The sequence below is a fragment of the Lissotriton vulgaris genome, chromosome 12 (genome assembly GCF_964263255.1).
Source record: "Lissotriton vulgaris chromosome 12, aLisVul1.2, whole genome shotgun sequence".
Taxonomy (NCBI): domain Eukaryota; kingdom Metazoa; phylum Chordata; class Amphibia; order Caudata; family Salamandridae; genus Lissotriton; species Lissotriton vulgaris.
The window spans coordinates 726610289-726627512 of record NC_141700.1 but is presented as its reverse complement, the minus strand read 5'-3'; the positions used below and the strand labels follow the sequence as shown (position 1 = coordinate 726627512).

At 42.8% G+C, this 17224-nt stretch overlaps 1 protein-coding gene across 1 annotated transcript in view; it reads right to left on the bottom strand.

Moving 5' to 3' along the window:
- Positions 1-17024, bottom strand: part of COPS6 (COP9 signalosome subunit 6) — a 96565-nt gene extending 79541 nt beyond the window's left edge. Inside the window, exons 1-2 of the mRNA XM_086945987.1 lie at positions 16896-17024; positions 7221-7346 (exon numbers count right to left, since the gene is read on the bottom strand). Of these exons, the coding sequence (XP_086802113.1) occupies positions 7221-7346; positions 16896-16977 (208 nt within the window). The 5' untranslated portion in view covers positions 16978-17024. The remainder of the gene's footprint in view (positions 1-7220; positions 7347-16895) is intronic.
- Positions 17025-17224: the final 200 nt, after the last annotated feature.

Here is a 17224-nt window from a genome sequence, read left to right as displayed (position 1 = left end):
TCTCCTTCCGACCGAGAAGCCTCTTGCCAAACAGTGTGGGAGACCAGAGACCGAGATACAGCTCGCGCTGCTACGAGCGAACCATAAGGTGCAGACTACATTGCCCAGCAGCCTTTGCCGGCGCACACTGCTGACGTCATCCTTAAGCGCCAGGAGGTGCCAAAAAAAACCCGGAACTCCCGCAGCGCAGGAAGCGCCAAGCCCGGTCCCGTCCGCGCCCGTCAGAGGCCGAGCTGGGCCACCCCCGAACATCGGTGTCCTGGACATTTTCGTAAGACTCTTTGATAGTTTGGCTTTTTTCAGTTTGCGTTCTATATTTATTATTGCCTCTGATACATGTTCTACACTGTGTAACATTATAACATTTTACCATACAAAGATAGGGAAGATGGCGATACGTGTAGGGAAAGGGAGGAAAGTAGCAATAGGTGGGAGTATTACTGGAACATTGGATCAGTTTATAACTAGGGCCACATCAGTTCGAGATAGCTATGACCTAAAGTCGCTTGTCATTAGAACCCCTTTACAACAAACGTTCCTCCTTGGGCCCCATAATGTCCGCTATTACTCCAGTAAAACAAGGTAAAGAAATACCTCGCACCGATGCGAATGGGGGAAATAGTAATTATCCACAGCCGCAGGCGTCGTCTAAACTAATAAACTAAATGCAACTAGGGAGGTTAGTTCTATTGGCTCGAGTACTAAATCGGTCTTGGATATTACATCCAAAGAATCTACACCGTGTTTTCCCACAAGGTCCATAGCCAAAAATAATTTGCTAAATATAGCTCAAGGGCAAGGTCCTACAGTAAAAAGGGAACGCGGAGGGGAGAGAGGGGGGGGGTCCACAGAAGGGTAGGTGCTCAAAGACAACCAAAACAGTAAAAACACCTAAAACTGCTAAGAATACAGTTATATTGACGCAACCTGTACCGATTATAACATCTGCATTGAACAACATCTCCTCGCCAAATGTAACAGCGGTAAGCCTGGTAGAGCCCTTACCTCCCCCACCCAAATTCCTTGAGGGTTTTATGGAGAAAGTTGAACACTTAATGAAATCCTTGATGGCACAACTTCTGGAGAGGATAAACAGTATTAGTGAAAAATTAGGGACTTTAGAACAAGTAACTACATCCAGCTCTGATACATTAAGGCAATTAGCAGATAGTATACATAAATCAGAGCATAGCAAGACAAATCCCAACTAGAGATCCAATCAGGGATCATAATAGTAGGATCGCTTTATCTCCACCCTCTGCGATCACAACTGTCCCGTTATCTAATGGAATTGGCCAGGTTGATAAACCTTTTGGGAACAGGACTATGATGCCTGAAGAGGGGGGCCTGCAAGCTGGGGTGAGCAAGGCGGTTAAGGTTCCAGGAGCCGTAGGACAGGCTAATAAAGCTGTACATCCAGTTAAGGAACCATTAACAGTTGTAAAATTAAAGAGAATATTCCCACGACTCGATCTACCACCAGATTCTTCTCCATATACAGTAGTGTTATCCGATGTCCCTGAGCTAAACGCTGAAAAAACAGAAGTGTATTCTGAATTAAAAAAATAAGGTAACCTAGTGGCTGAATAAGAACAGACCACTCCCGCCAAACATACATGGAGAAATCCTATATGTTAGAAGAGTAAGCTGGGTGGGTCAGAGTAAAAGACCTACAGGGGGACTGTATCATCGTTAATTTTAGGGCTAGACGGGTGGTTAGCCACATCTGTGATTGGTATCATCAGAGAGGAGATGGTGGTATATATACCCGTGACCTAAGTTACTTTTATCCCCCATCCTTCTCTGCGCCACCAAAAAAACATCGATTTGGGACTCTGCATAAAAGGTACTATGGCGGGGCACAGAACCAGATTTAATATCCCCACGTCCACTTTGATATGCTTTCAGAGCTAGAGGGGGTGGATTGACACAGTACAGAGGGCGCTATGGATAACTTGGCGTCTAATTTATCAGATGTGATATCTGTGATTGGGGAACATATGAAGAAGTGACTAGTACAAGGGAGGTCCTACGTATGAGCTCTGGGGAACCTAACCCTGTAGAGTCAGGTGTTCTGAAGGGAAGTGCTATAGTGGGGAACACACAGTGTGAACATTTAAAGGAGAAGAGTGGTCTCTTTACTTGTGCAGATCCACTAGATAATAGGGGTAGATGGTTGATAATATATTGGAACGTTGCAGGTTTAAAAACAAAATTGTTCAATCGATATGGATTAACACCATAAACGATTACGATATATAGTGAGCCTTCAAGAAACCTGGGTGACGGAGGCATATCATCTATGTGGTTTTAAAACCTTATTTTCACCAGCAATAAACTCTGCATATGGCAGGGCTAAAGGAGGATTGTGTACGTATGTATTGAACCTGTTTAAATGTGAGAAAATAGAGATAGTGTTTAATAATAGATACTACCACATGGTTAAGATATATATCGATAAGACACTCTGTTTGATAATTGTTAACTTTTATAATAATGTTCCCATGGAGGTAATTGAAGAAATGTTGAAAGCATTGGGCACATACATTAAATACTTGGAGGGAAGTTCAAAAGAAGTCTTTGTTATATGGGGAGGGGACTTTAATTGTTCCGTATGTAAAAGAGGAGAACAAGGGACATGTGGTAAAATGCTGAACCACAATACCAGCTTAACGCACTATGAACATACCACATGCGTGGACCTCTTGAATGATATTATCGTCTCCTGTGATTTGGGCTTTGCAAATCGAATTTGTCAACTAGAGGCCCCATTTTTCCCCACATTTAACGGTAGAGGTGCCTCTTCAACAATTGATTTCATATTGTGGTCAGCTAGATATGAAGGACAGGTTAAAACCCTTGATACAGCACTTGGTGATCATTTCCCCCTAATTGTGGAAATTTTAAATCCACATTATGATTCTGGTGGAGATAATATGTTAAGGCAGGCTATTTGTGATGTCACTCTGAATAGACAAAATGGCTATTCCTTAAAGTGGAGCAAGGTGGTCCCAGACCATTTTCTTTATAATTTAATTAAGAAATGTTCAACCAGCATGGAGGCTTGCTTGGATGACAATTCTGATAACTTCTTTATTATTAAAATGTTTTTAATAATTGTCACACATTAAAAATAGGTTATGGGTAGAATTGAAAAATTGTAAAGAAAAAACTGAGTTGGTTCGACACAGCGTGTACCAAGGCCCATTCCAATCTTAAGCACGCTCTGAATGCTCCCGTTCGGATTTCACCTTAATTAGGGAGCTGCCGAAAGCTTACAAGAAGTTATTGAAAACTAGAAAAGATGTTATAAAAAAAAAGGAAGCCTGGGACTCTGTGTGAGGCCTCTCTGAACAGGGACACAACGGCTTTCTGGAAAGCAGTGAATGCCCCTTTTTTAACGATAATACCAAGGAAAGTATAGGAATAGCGATTTCTGAGGATGAATGGGTAAAGCATTATGCTCATTTATATAGTGCGCCGTGCGGACTGCAGCAAATACCATCTGAATTGACTGCGGTGGAGAAGATCCCTGACACTAATAGAAAAATAGCTCAAGGCATTACCTTGGAAGAGGTAAATCTAAGTATAAAAGCTAGCCAGGGCGGAAAGGCAGCAGGCCCCGATGGGGTACCAGTTGACTTGTATAAAAGCAACATGGACCTATGGGGGCCAATTATAAGTGATCTACAATATGGATTTAGGAAGGGCCTTGGTACTATTGACCAGGGTCTTAATCTGTTTATTTTACTAGAAAAATGTTCCAAGGTTAAGGGGGAACGCATCTTTTTTACCTTTGTTGACTTAACGTCAGCTTTTGATTGCGTTACCCACAGTAAGCTTTGGTTGATTTTGGAGAATTTGGGGGTGGAGAAAAATATTATCTATTTCCTTAGGGAGCTCTATTCTGGGGCTACAGCGTCAGTCCGTTTTGGCAAGAACGGTGAGTGTACCAGATCCTTTAGCATAGCAAGAGGGGTGCGGCAAGGGTGCGTCCTTGCTCCTTTCTTATTTACAATCTACATCAATGACCTTGAGAGAACATTGCTGCAGGAGTGCAGGGACATGCCAATGATAGCAAAAAGATCTGTCCCTGCACTATTATATGCGGACGACGCGGTCTTGATGGCTCGGACCCCCTTGCTATGCAGAGGATGGTTACATCTTTCACCCATTTTATGTCCAGTCTGGACTTGAGAATTGTACTAAAAAATTCTGCATGAACTGTGGTTCCGGGGCAGATAAAAAGAAAAAAAATATGTACATTAATTCGAAACCATTTGACTTCACCCCAACTTTTCCATATTGAGCAATCGGCCTATGGACATGTGCAATAAAGGCAAGAAGGCTGATGTTCTGTAAATCTATAATGACCTTAAACATTTTTAGTAAAACGACTGGGGAACTTATAACCATTTATAGAGCAACATGCGTAGCAATTGCCATTTATGGCGCAGGTATATGGCGATATGTCAATGTGAAATGCATCCAGGTGATGGAAAACACGTTTATGAGATACCTTCTAGCTGTCGTAGAAAGTCTCTCTACTTGCCACGCTGAACTTGGTTAGTCACATATTGAAGATATTATTAAGGTACAACCTGTACTTCTGTGGCACAGGGTTTGGACCACCGAGGAGTGTGTTTTTAACCATTCTATCTTAAAGGACGTGATGAATCTCGATAACGTTAGTAAGATGGGATGGTTATCTTATGTAAAGATGTTTCTAACAAATATAGGACATCAAGAATATTATGATGACCCTCTTTCAATGTGTCAAGTCCCCAGAAAGGAGCTTAAAAATCTTTGTATGCTGCACTTGGGAGAAAGTAGAACTAACGATGAAATGAAGAAAAAGATTGTGGTTGTCAATCAATTAACACCTTGGCTGCTCACGATATTCCTCCCCTATGCTGGAAGTCAATGAAGATGGGTGTGGTCATGACACAGCTCGTCATGAGCACACGAGCACTGTGCCTCATGACGAGCTCAGCTCGTCATGAGCACCAAAGGGGTTAATAATGACCTCTAGTAACATGCAACCATATGTAACATTACATATGAGTGAACGTGAAAGGTTTTTATTAACGCGTTTCATGTTAAACAATTGCTCAAGGCAACTTTTCAAATGCTCATTTGATGATTTGTCGGAACAATCAGATATCCATATTCTGTTATTTTGCAAATTTTACACTATCCCAAGGAAGAGATGGATTGTGCCCATACTAAAGATCATGGAAGTTAATCAGTGCCGTCCTGCTTTTTTAGCGAGTAAGAAATGAGATAACATTAACTGATGCATCTGTTTCTGCTGTTTTCAAACATATTTTTAGATTTCGGAAATCAATTTATGTATGAAATTCAGTCAGTCTATTCCTATTGTGCCATGATTACGGTTTTTTTATTGTAAATTTTGATTGCACTTTTATGGTTGTTTTTAATGATAATAACCAAATAAAGTTTCTAATGAATGAATGAAGCAGTTAGGAAAGCACATTATTTTGGTAATTCTGAATTGCGATGGAAGCAAATATTTTAATAGATGAAAACAAATCAGAGCACTTTACATAGTGATGTGTAAATCCTAAATATTTCCTTAAACACGATTTCCACACAATATCGTTTGTATGCTATTTGGTTTCATTAGTAAAACTACATGTCTGTTGGAAGGTTTATAGCCATTTCAATAGAAAATACGCGGTCTGTAAATGACGGTGCACTAACACAGCATGCTTTAGTAATATGTGCATTAAAAAGTGAGTTTGTTTTAAAAAAATGAACTGAGAAACATTCCTGTCCCCAAAATGCCACTGCTATTAGTAAACTAACAGGCAAGTCAGGGGTCATGTGTAATCTATATGTGGGCTAGATTCTTATTAAATATGGAGAAAACATGTAGGGCCAGATATATCAAGATACACTTTTCCGATTCACAAATAGCGATTTTTAAGGAATCGCTATTTGAGAATTGCAAAATGGTATGTATGTAGAAATTCGCTATTTTTTAGCGATTTCTTAAAATTCCTTAATTGCGATGAGCAAATTGCTAATCGCAATTTAGGAATAATTTCCCATTCATTTCTATGGGCCAGGAGGCCCATAGGAATGAATGTTAAATTATTCTCAATTTGCGATTCGCAATTTGCTAATCGAAATTGAGAATAATTTCAAGGGTGCAAGGGTGTCCAAAGGCCACCCTGTTGCACCCCTGAAATAAGCATGGGTGCACATGTGGTGCACATACATGCCCTAATGGCATGTATGTGCATCACATGGCACTTTGAAAAATGCGAAAATTGGCATTTTTCAAGAAATTCGCAAATTACCACCAACTTGAAGCTGGTGGTAATTTGCGATTCCTTAGGGACAATTAGCAAAAAATGTTTGCATCATACATTGCAATTAAGGAATCGCAAATTTTGCGATTCCTTAAGTCCAATCGCAAAATAAGGAATCTCAAATTAGCGATTCCTTATTTTGCACAGAAATTTGCTACATACATACCGTTTTGCTCAAATGAGTTCGCAAATGCCGAAATTCTGTGAATTTCGGCGTTTGCGAACTCATTTGAGCTTCATACATCTGGCCCGTAGTCTATTAAAGAAAACAAACAGGTTTATAAGGCAGGCATGCTGAATTCACATATGTGAGGATGCTCTCATTCTAATGAAGCAAATCGCAAGTCAGGAAAATACAAGATCACAGAATTTGAGATCAGCTTCTAGGTCGAAACGTATTAGTTAGGTAAAGTAAGAATATTCAGGTCACTAAACCTGCAGACCTGGTAACATTTAATGGTTTTGAGAGGCTTGCATCCTCATGGGACTGTATCTCTTGGGGGCGGCTTGGTCAAATTAGGATGGAGCGTATCCAAGCACGTGATTACATGCAGCAGCCTTGGACAGTAGCGAACTTAGGCACTCCGTCAAGGCCTGCATTTGTCAACCAAATATCCCTCTCTATTTTCCTATGACTGGTCTAATTTAAGGGATATTTTTAGAATGTAATTTCAACAAGCTATCAAGGCAACAAAGCTTTCAGCTCACTCCCCAGAAACATTTCAAATCCAGATACCATTTAGTAGCAAGAAAATTCACATGCACAAGTAAGTTATAAGTTATGTTCTCAATCTCAAAATCTTACACTACATGCCAACCCTCTGGAACAACATTTCTCGTTTAAACATAAATGGGAAGATGTCTTTTCTATTTAGCTCATACCTTGCATGGGGCGCCCCTCCTGGGATCGTATACGGATCCAGTGGTCTGAGATGTTGAGAATAACCAAAGGGTGCAGTGCCACAGAGACACTGCCGGTGACGCCCGCGGCCATGACGGTGGGAAGAACTGAACAGAAAAAGAATAGAATAAAAAATAACATAAGAATTGAAGCTCCAGGCAAACCTGTCAGCACAGGTTTCTGCTGGAGAATGAAAAGTAAGAAATGTTTCAATGAAGAAGGTTCCCTTCACACACAACGTTCCTCTTGGTTCGTGCTATAAAAATACTACCACATACATACTGTTATGAAGATTGTCTTTTATATTCCGGGTACTCTCTGGTTTGACTTGCATGTGCCAGTCAATCAATCAAAAGTGAAAATGTGTGCTTAATTTGACGCACATTTACTTTGTTTAGAATACTTTTCAATATGATATTTATGGTTTGCAATACAATAATCAAGCTTACGTGAATATATATTCACAGTATTTAATCCAGATGCTAACTGTTATATTTTAGTATTAATTTTTGTAAGTTTCTTAAAGGTTGACAATTATATTACTTATTTATAGTGGTTATTCAAAAGAACAGTGTCACATGATGAAAATAAGTAGAAGGGAAACAGGTCACTTTCTGTTAATTGTCTATGCCAAGAGTTTGACACAACTAACTAAGGTAAAAAAAACAATTTAAAATAAGCACAGAACACCGAGAGTTAAGGGTAGAAGAGCCTTCATTCCAGGCAACACTGGGACAGGACATAGAGAATCGGATCTCCAACTAAATGCTACCGGGTTGGGAGGCACTTAGCCGTCGCTCTCCAACCTAAGAATGCAACTTGACTCATGAAATACGACTAACAGGCACTGCTATTTTAGTGAACACAGAAATCTATTGTTCCAACAGGCCTGCGGGTGTGCACCATGTCTAAAACTCAAAATAGGTTATAATATATTGCTGTGCTAGAATTAGATTAGCCCTTACGAGTAAAAGAATGGACGGTAGGATTGCTACAGATTTAGAACCGCAATCATTTTACAGTGATTCCACTTTTTTACACTGTGTGAACATTGCTGTCTTTTGAGGGCACTTTAGGGCCCCCCTCTGAGTCTTCATTTTAGTTTCACGTTTTAGCTCGACATCTTTTCTCATGGTGGCTTTTTACATGCTTTGCACTTACACAATTCTGTATTGAGAAATTATTATACATGCAGCACATTTCTTAGTATCAAATGTTATTCGTACACCCTGTCCAATGCTAGGCACAGACTGCATTGCCCTTGAATTTATGTCATCCGGTTGGAGACAGCTCTAGGCTTCTAGACTAACCATCACATTGGCGACAGTGCGATTAGAACGGTGCTTTTAGGATATAAACCAGCCTCTGCGCCACATTTGGCTGCAATTATCCTGGAACTAGCCTCACTGTGATCATGATGCAGCCTTGCTGACTCGGACCTCTAAACTGCAAAGGACGGTAGCCTGCTCCACAACAGACGGGCTTCCTGCTACATCATGCTCAAGTATGGAGGGTGGGGGGGTAAGGTTATCCCAATGGATCTGGCAGACGGTACTTCCACTATGCTCTCGATAGTACGGGTAGCGTTAGGTAGGAGTATAATTATAAAATCACAAAATAACACTATCATGGTTGAACGTATTCTCTTTTTCACTGTTTGAATTATGTTGGTTACAATACTTTATTTTGTCTGCCTAACAATTGCGGTGCACACCTTTTAGATAAGATTACAATTTTTTCACAAATTGTTTGAAAAGCCAATTTGCATCTTTCTTGTGTTTAGCTTGGGCATGCAAAAATAAACAATGAAAGGGTAGATCAGTTTCTACTATTTCCTTGGGGTATAAGAGTGGTTGTTTGAGGTTGCCAAGACCCTCTGGTGCAGTGGTCAGGTTAGGGGGTTCAGGTGGGGGTGCCGACAGCTAGCTAGGAATCGGCCCAAAATTCTCCGATGTGTGACCAGAGCCCCCATATTCTTGAACAGATTCACAGTCCTACTTAATTTGAAAGAACCGTAGAACAACTGCTGCCATTTTATTTGTCTTCATTGTAGTTACAATTCACATAGTGTGCACTAGTCTAGGATTTTGATTGAAAATAAGCCTTTATAATATATCCTTTGTTTCCTCGTGATCTGTAGTGTTATTCCTTAATGCCAAGGTTTGAGAGTTCTAATAATTATAAAGTCTCAGGAATTCATTGTTATGTGATACACATCTTGCTCAAATAGGGCTGGGTGGGCTGCGGAATGGTTGCAGTAGGACTGGTTTTCCGAGGGAAGCTGGTACATTGGCAGAGCCTTTAGTGCCAGGGGTTCTAGAAACCCGACCTTAGTGTCTCTGGAGAATGTATCAAATAAAGCCCAGGAACCTGCATAGCAAGCCTCCGGAGGGCACGGAACAAGTAGTAACAGTATAGGATTCTCCAACACGGAGCTAAGGCGGCACGCATCAGTGATGCATGCCTCCCTCCAAGACAAGTGTTAAAGGACAATGCACCATTTAAAAGGTGGCGCACTATCAGTGCGCCCCTGATAGCAGCCCTCTCCAGGTGGTAAAGGGGGTCCTAGCCATCCCCTTGCAGGCGGGTGCAGTCACTGACTGCACACACCTGTAAGGGGATCTCTAATCCCCTTTGAAAGTGCAGGCGGGTGCCGCCAGCACGGTGAAAACACGGAGCATCTGCTCCATGTTTTCACATGAATGTGCTGCCCCAGAGGCAGCGCATACACCATAATGGGGCACATACAATGATAATGTATAGGCAGCCCCATGTGTCAGTTCTACAGTGAACATGGGTATTGGCTGCAGCATCCTGTAGTGGTTTCCCTTCTCATTGGGTTGTTGAACAATGTGCTCTGAGTGGATCTTTGAAGCTAGTGCACAGTCCTCTGGGTTTAACACTTCTTCCTTTCGGTTTAACATCTACATTGACCCGCTGAGTGATCTGGTTCTGGGCTCCGGCATCTCCATTAAACAGTAAGGTATGACAATTACAGGATTAACTGCTGAGCAACATCTACTTTCCCAGTAACAGTCAAAATTCAAATTTAAAAACAGTTTTTAAAATCAAGACCACTAAACAGGAAAGATGGGCAAATCATTGATGTACCTCAACTTTTAGGCACAGATCCAGTGGAATCAGCAAGAAATCTTGAGGTCATTTTTAGGCTGAAGCCTACCAGACAGCACAGCTGTCTGATTGCAAAGGCATATTGGGGAAAGACAAAAAGCTTACTTACGAAGGCATTCCACCCATTGCTTAACATTGGCGCAAAATCTTTCCACCACCTCTAGGACTGGCTCCTTGCCATCTTTCATGAGTGCTTGCGTTATGGGAACTTTTTTTTCTTGTTCATGAGGCACTCCATGAGAGTGCTGTCTCCCTTTTATGCTAGATCACAAAGCAGTTGCTGCAGTAAACGTGCTGCATATCTTTGAAAAGGGTTACTAACTCCCATCTTTATGCACGACTGATTCTACTTATCTCTGGCACTACAAGTTTCGCAATCACATATTCCTGTGAGGAACAATGTTCAGTCTACAAGCTTGTTTATTTTGGTCAGTTCTCTTTAACAGCATAACTTAAATTGATAATTTTTCTCATGCCCATGCCCCATAGATGCCGATTGTAGGTCATGAAGGGTGCTCCTGCGCCTCCCGAAAATAACCATGCTGGAGTTCAGAAGTTAAATGAACAATAAGGCTGCTTTTCAATTTTGGTTTGATCAGGTCACATTTGCTGTGCGTTCAAAGAGGTCAAATGTTAGGCTCAGGCTTCTGGCAAACTGCTACTTATGGTTTTGAAAGATAGAAAGGTTGGTGTTCACTTTTCTTTTTCTGATTGCAAAGTAAGGATTTTATAAAGTGATCTGTGTGACGATCTTTCTGGGTACAGGGAACATGAAAGGAAGGGCTGGAATTTTTATTTTTTTCTAGCACACTACAAAACGTAAAGACATGTAAGTGAACTGTACAAATATTTTGAAATATAGCAGCAGCTGGAAAGCACTTTTTTGTAATCCTAAAGATAGCAGAAACAAAGATAATACGAGCAAAACAAATCAATACATTTGGTGATGTGTGAAGAAAATATACGCTGAAACCAAATGTTCACACATTGTTTGTGCACTGTATAGTTTTATCAGTAAAACTGCATGTCTGCTGAATGCATTTAGCACACTTTTTCGTCTGCGGCACATGGATTTTTCACAATCCCCAAGACATTAGTGATGTAAGATTTATCATCCCCTTTCTGAAAATTGTTCCAGCACCACTGGTGCATGCATATTGTGAAATGTCATCCAGTCATGAGTGTAGGAAGCTGGCTCTGTATATACTATACCAAAGTATGGTATAGTGTGCACAGAGTCCAGTGAAACCCCAAAGGTAGGACAGTATTAAGCATTTGTTGTACACACTCAGTCAGCAAATTAATTCACACACTCAAGGACTGAACTTCAGACCAATTGTTTTTGTATAAAAATATTCTTTTAGTTCTTTTATTTTTCCGAACCAAGCAAGCCTGGCACAGGTAGGTTGATAAATACTTTGCAGAAAGTATACAGTTTGAAATGCAATTGTAAATGTACTTTAAAATGGTTACAGTTTGAATTACTGGTAATGTAATATGGTGAAATGCAGTACATATACTTTGTATCGACTTTGCAGTGAAAATTACAGGCATGTTACTTTCACGTTACTGTTGAGAACTTTTTCTACTCAGTGTGATATGCCTAGATATCACACTGGGACATTTCCTAGAGAAAAGGTCAATAAAATCAGTTTTGCACAATTGTTACTTTTCATACAAATCGACTCCACATTTTAAAAATATTTTTCAGAGAAAAACAGTCAATTGATTCCTATGGAGAGAAATTATTTAACGGTTACCAGGTAAGTAATCGGTCTTTGGAGTGGAGGTTCTGGGGTTAGAGCAAGGGTTCCCCCAGGGTCAAAGATGCACTCTTGTTACACCCTCAGCGGCACTAGGACGGCCAGGTGCAGAGTGCTGAGGCCCAATGTTATCCGGTTGGTGGCTGCTGGCAAGCAGGCCACTGGGTTGTGGGAGCAAAGCTCCTGGACTTTAGCTCAGGGCAAATGGGTAAACAGATTAGCACCAAAGGTGCACCCTCAGCGGCACTAGGGGGGCAGGGTGCGGTTTCGATGTCAGGTGCACAGCTGGTTTCAATGGAGAACCTCTGGTTTGCAAAAGCACTGCAGGCAGGTAGATGAAGGTCTTCTGGGTGCGACCACCACTTCGAGAGGAGTTGGGAAGGTAGGGGTTGGTTAGGCACCATTGGTTTGGGCACACAAGGTCGTGGGGCGTCGGGTGCAGGGGTGCCTTTTGGGGTCGGATCTTCTTACCAGCTCCTGCTCGGGGTTAGGGTGGCCTTCTGGATTTAAGCTGCAGGCGTTGGCTGGAGGCTTGAGGCAGGACAGGGGGTCGCAGGTCAGGATCGCCGGGGTGACCTCCTCGTGGTGTTTGCCCACTCGTGTTTGGGCCGTGGACGGCGGGTGCATAGTGGGCAGATTTGCGGTGTCCGGTCAGAGCCAGAGGTTGAGGGTGAACAAATCCCCTGTTCACGGGAGACCAAGTCTTTGTGCGTGAAGGCAGGCAGGTCCTCCAGGGTTTTTTGAGGTTGCTGGCTGCAGGACACACCGGGATTTCGCAGGAGCAGGTTCGAGGTGGAGACATGCCGGTAGGGCTGGGGCCAAGTCAGTGGGCGTCTTCCTCTAGTTAGCTTAGGCATGGCTGTTCGGGCCTTCCTTTTTTGTTGCAGGTTCTTGTGTGAGGAAGCAATGTCCAGGGGTGCCCCTAAATACTAGATTAAGTGGTGTTACAGGTAGGTAAAAGGCAGTGCACAATGGGTCCCTTCCCTGGGGTGGGCACACCCCCTATTATGCAACCTCCACTGGGAGGGGGGCATGAGCCTGTCCCGGATTAGCGGACTCCTCCCATTTTCAAGATGTCATGGACCGAGTTGTGCTTCACCTCGCCTCCCCCCACCTGAGAGGTGGAGTTGGCAGGTGGGCACACCTCTCTTCCTCACTTGTTTTTCCCACCTGTTCTCCGACCCAAAGTGGGGGTCAGAACCAGTGGAGACCGGTAGCAAGTGGCCTGGGGAAGCTCACAAAGGCCGCAAGCCTTTGAAACTTCCCCTTCTTGAACCCTGCCCATCCTGGGGGAGGAGGCTTGACACCTCGTCCCAGGAGGTGCATTGTTCCAGGCCCCAGAGAGCAGCAGGCTCTCGACCCAGGGGCCCAGAAGCATGTCTGGTGGTGGCAGCTGAAAGCAGCCACTCAGCCTGTGCACTAGAGATGGGTTCGTTTTCAGGGGGAATCTCTAAGGTGCCCACTGTGTAATTTTTTTATTAAATCCCACACTGGCATCAGTGTGGGTTTAATGTGCTGAGAAGTTTGATACCAAACTTCTCAGTTTTCAGTGTAGCCATTATGGTTCTGAGGAATTCGTAATGACAAACTCCCTTTACCATATACTCTTAATGGCAGTACTGCACTTACAATGTCTAAGAATGGACTTAGACATAGTAGGGGTACAGGGCCCATGCACCTGTACCATCACCACTGGTGTAGTACACCCAGCTAGAGGGGTGAATGATCTATGCAAGGGCAGTGGTTTGTAGGTATGGCACACACCATGTCGACTCTTCACTTTGTTCTGCACCAAAACATGCAGCCTGCAAAGGCAGTGTGTGAGTGTAGTGATACAGGACCTCTAAGGGTGGCACAATAAGAGCTGCAGCCCTTAGAGGCCTTCTCTGGGCACAGTGCCCTGCGTACCTGTGGTAAGGTACCATTTACCAAGGACTAACCTGTGGCCAGAGATGCTAATTGGGTTTAGGCTTCAATGCCGTTTTAGGGAAAGAACATAGGCCCTGGGTACTTGATTAGCAGGAGCCCAGAGCACACTCAGTCAAAGTACATCAGCAATTCAGCAAAAAGTGGGGGCAACCATGCAGAAAGAGGGCACTTTCTCACAATGAGCGCTTCTATTTACAGTTCTTTTCAACTATCCTGTTTTAGTTAACAGACAAGCAAATTCTGGAAGAGTCGCACCGCTTGCACAAGAAGATATTTAATAAAATCCTCATCCCTGGTTCTCCAAGGCGTAGATACAGTGTCACACACAAAGCATCAAAAATGCCACGCACAGACGCACTGAAAAGATGACAATTTTACACACAAGCAAACTGAAAACTTGCCAGCTATGCAAGAAATGAGGCAGGCGCTGTTCCACAAGTATTCTTGGCCTGGAATTAGATTAATAATTTCCCCAGCCTCCGAATAGTGTTTGAAGATACTCACAACCAGCCAGGAGTTGCTTTTCAGTGTCAGGAAAATGACAACAAAATGAATGAGAAGTGGACGTCACAAAATGATGTTAACATTTCAACTTATTACATTTCAGGCAGCGCAATTTCACAAAGAGGCTCTGTTAGAAAACAGTCATAGTCCTTCGAAAGGTGAGCACCATCAGCGTAAATAATCTTTTTAAGTGTAGCACTACATGGACACATGAAAGTTTGCCACTAGTGGCATATATATCCTCAAGGTTTTAACTGGGGCATGTGCCCCTTTGTCTCAGACTAGGCAGCAATTTAAAACAGGCCCTTTATCCGGGTCCTTACATGTTTTAGTTAACACCTTGGCTGCTAATGGTTTTCCCCTCCTGTGCTGATATTCTTTTACCATTGTTCATGACGAGCTCAGCTCGTCATAAGCACAGCTCAACCGTGCTCCATGACGAGCTGAGCTCGTCATGAGCAGCGCAGCGAAGGGGTTAATCTTTCATTCCAAAACAATGTTTGTTATTTCCTGAACGTTACTGTGTGTATGTACTTTTTTTAATGCAACACATTCATTGTGGATAGTGATTTATGTGAGGAGAAGGGGGATGAACCGGACGTGATAGCTGACCCACTATTGTGGGAAGGAAGGAAAAGAGACCCTCACTCACTCCAATAGTGACATGCTTCATCATCGGGTTCACCCCAACTCATAAACGTGGGGTAGGCTCAACCATGTTTCAGGGAGCATTTATGACGACTAAGTGTATGGGGCTTAACTAAAGATAAAATTCCTCCTCCACTCCAAAAGTATCCTTTATTCGTGGGGTAGGAGGGAAGATTAAAAAACAAATGTAGGGCTAGAGGATGTAATGGTCCTATGACCCTAGAACACCAACATGTTTTAGCCCTTCCTAAAAGCCTATATGAGGTCCTGGGCTTTAGTCAGCATGGGTAGCGATGAAGTCACTTCCCCTAAAGACGTGACTGATGTGAGCATGAAATTTGCATGTGAAAGAAATTAAAGAAAGGCATGCACTTGCCGCTTCTTCCTAGAGGAATTACCCCAATTTAACTGGGCACCTGCTCCCAACAGGGGCATGATAGAAAGGCCTTGTAGTCAAACATTCATCAAAGGTCCTGTCCCTGCACGCAACCTCCTGCTTGCTCAGATCACTAGCAGGGGAGCTGTCCAGTTAAATTGGTGTACTTCCTCTAAGAAGCAACGGCAAGTACATAGTGCTTAATGCGAACTGAGTATCCTCTCAGTGTCTGAGTAAGTTCAGGGTGGGCCCGAGGGCACAGTTGATGCTGAAGGGAGTGAAGGTGAATGGGTTATGTAGGTGTTCAGAATACACGCTCAACCAAACCTTGGTCTCGCTACATACCGTACAGAGCAACAGTAATTGTGCCAATTGTGATTCTATGCAAAAGTGTATTAACGAGGTACAACAATGTTAAAATATGGACAGAGTAAAGGTAAGACCAGTGCTTACAAATATGTGGGTGCACTGTGTGTGCAGGGGGCGGAGGAAGTAAAGGAGATGCAATGAAGTACATGTAGGGAAGAGTTAAATGAGGGTGTTGAAGAGGAAAGGGAGGAAGAATCCGATATGTTGATGAAGGGCTCCAGAGGAGTGTGGGGAGAAGACAGTATGTGTGTTTAAGAGTGACTACAGAGTAAAGTAGTGTAAACAGAATAACAAGAGTTAGAGACACTCTGAAGCTTACAACCACTTCCACAAACCACATAATGCTTAACTCACATTTTTAAAATTGAAACCCCTTTCAATTCTAATTCCTCGTACCAAGACCTTTGTTGTTACTCATTCATCAGAAACTGGTAACAAGCACTAAAAACACAATCGGTTTGGCTTGTTTTATGTGCATGTCAGTTACTTTGTGATAGGTCTTGGATGAAAGCTCACACCAAAATACCGGTAGGGTAGTAGATATACGAGAGCAAGAACTTAGTTAACATGTTTTAAGCCACACCCTTAATCATAAAGGCTAAACCTATTGAAAAGGTTTTCTAGTTATGTTTCCTAAGCCATGACCTTTTCAGAGACTCTCCCTCCCCCCATTTTTTTACCCAACCCCACTTAAAACCGCAGTATGACAGCGAAAAACGAACGAATTTTTCATGAACCAAGGCGAGTAGTTTCTGCACTCAGTCATGCCATCTTCTTGTGCGGGCGTGGTTTGTTTAGGTGATATTTTCTGAAGATAGTAAGACTGCCTTCGCTCTGCAAGCCCAAGCTAGCGCAAACTCTCCGTGGATCTCACCTATTAATCAAAGATATACCAATTTAGCGTTTAACTACCGCCCAGTCCCTAGGTCGAGTACCTGCGGCGTCCACCTCCATCCCACCGCCACCGTTAGCAGTCGCTCCCGCAGCGGCATCAGCTGCACCCGCCACCGCCGCCATCTTTCTGTTCTATGACGCGGACGCGAGCGACGGAAGATGAAATGCGGCAAGGGAGCGTCATATTCAATAATGTCGCTACCATTTCCTCATGACAGGTCAGGCATTCCTACTGCGCATGGGCAAACAGGTGGTGGCCATTTGAGAGACAGGCAGCAGCATTGAAGCATAAATAACGTAACGTTCACTCGGTTATGAAGCTAAGGCTAAACATTTGATTTAAATAATCCCAACACTCAATGGAATGCAA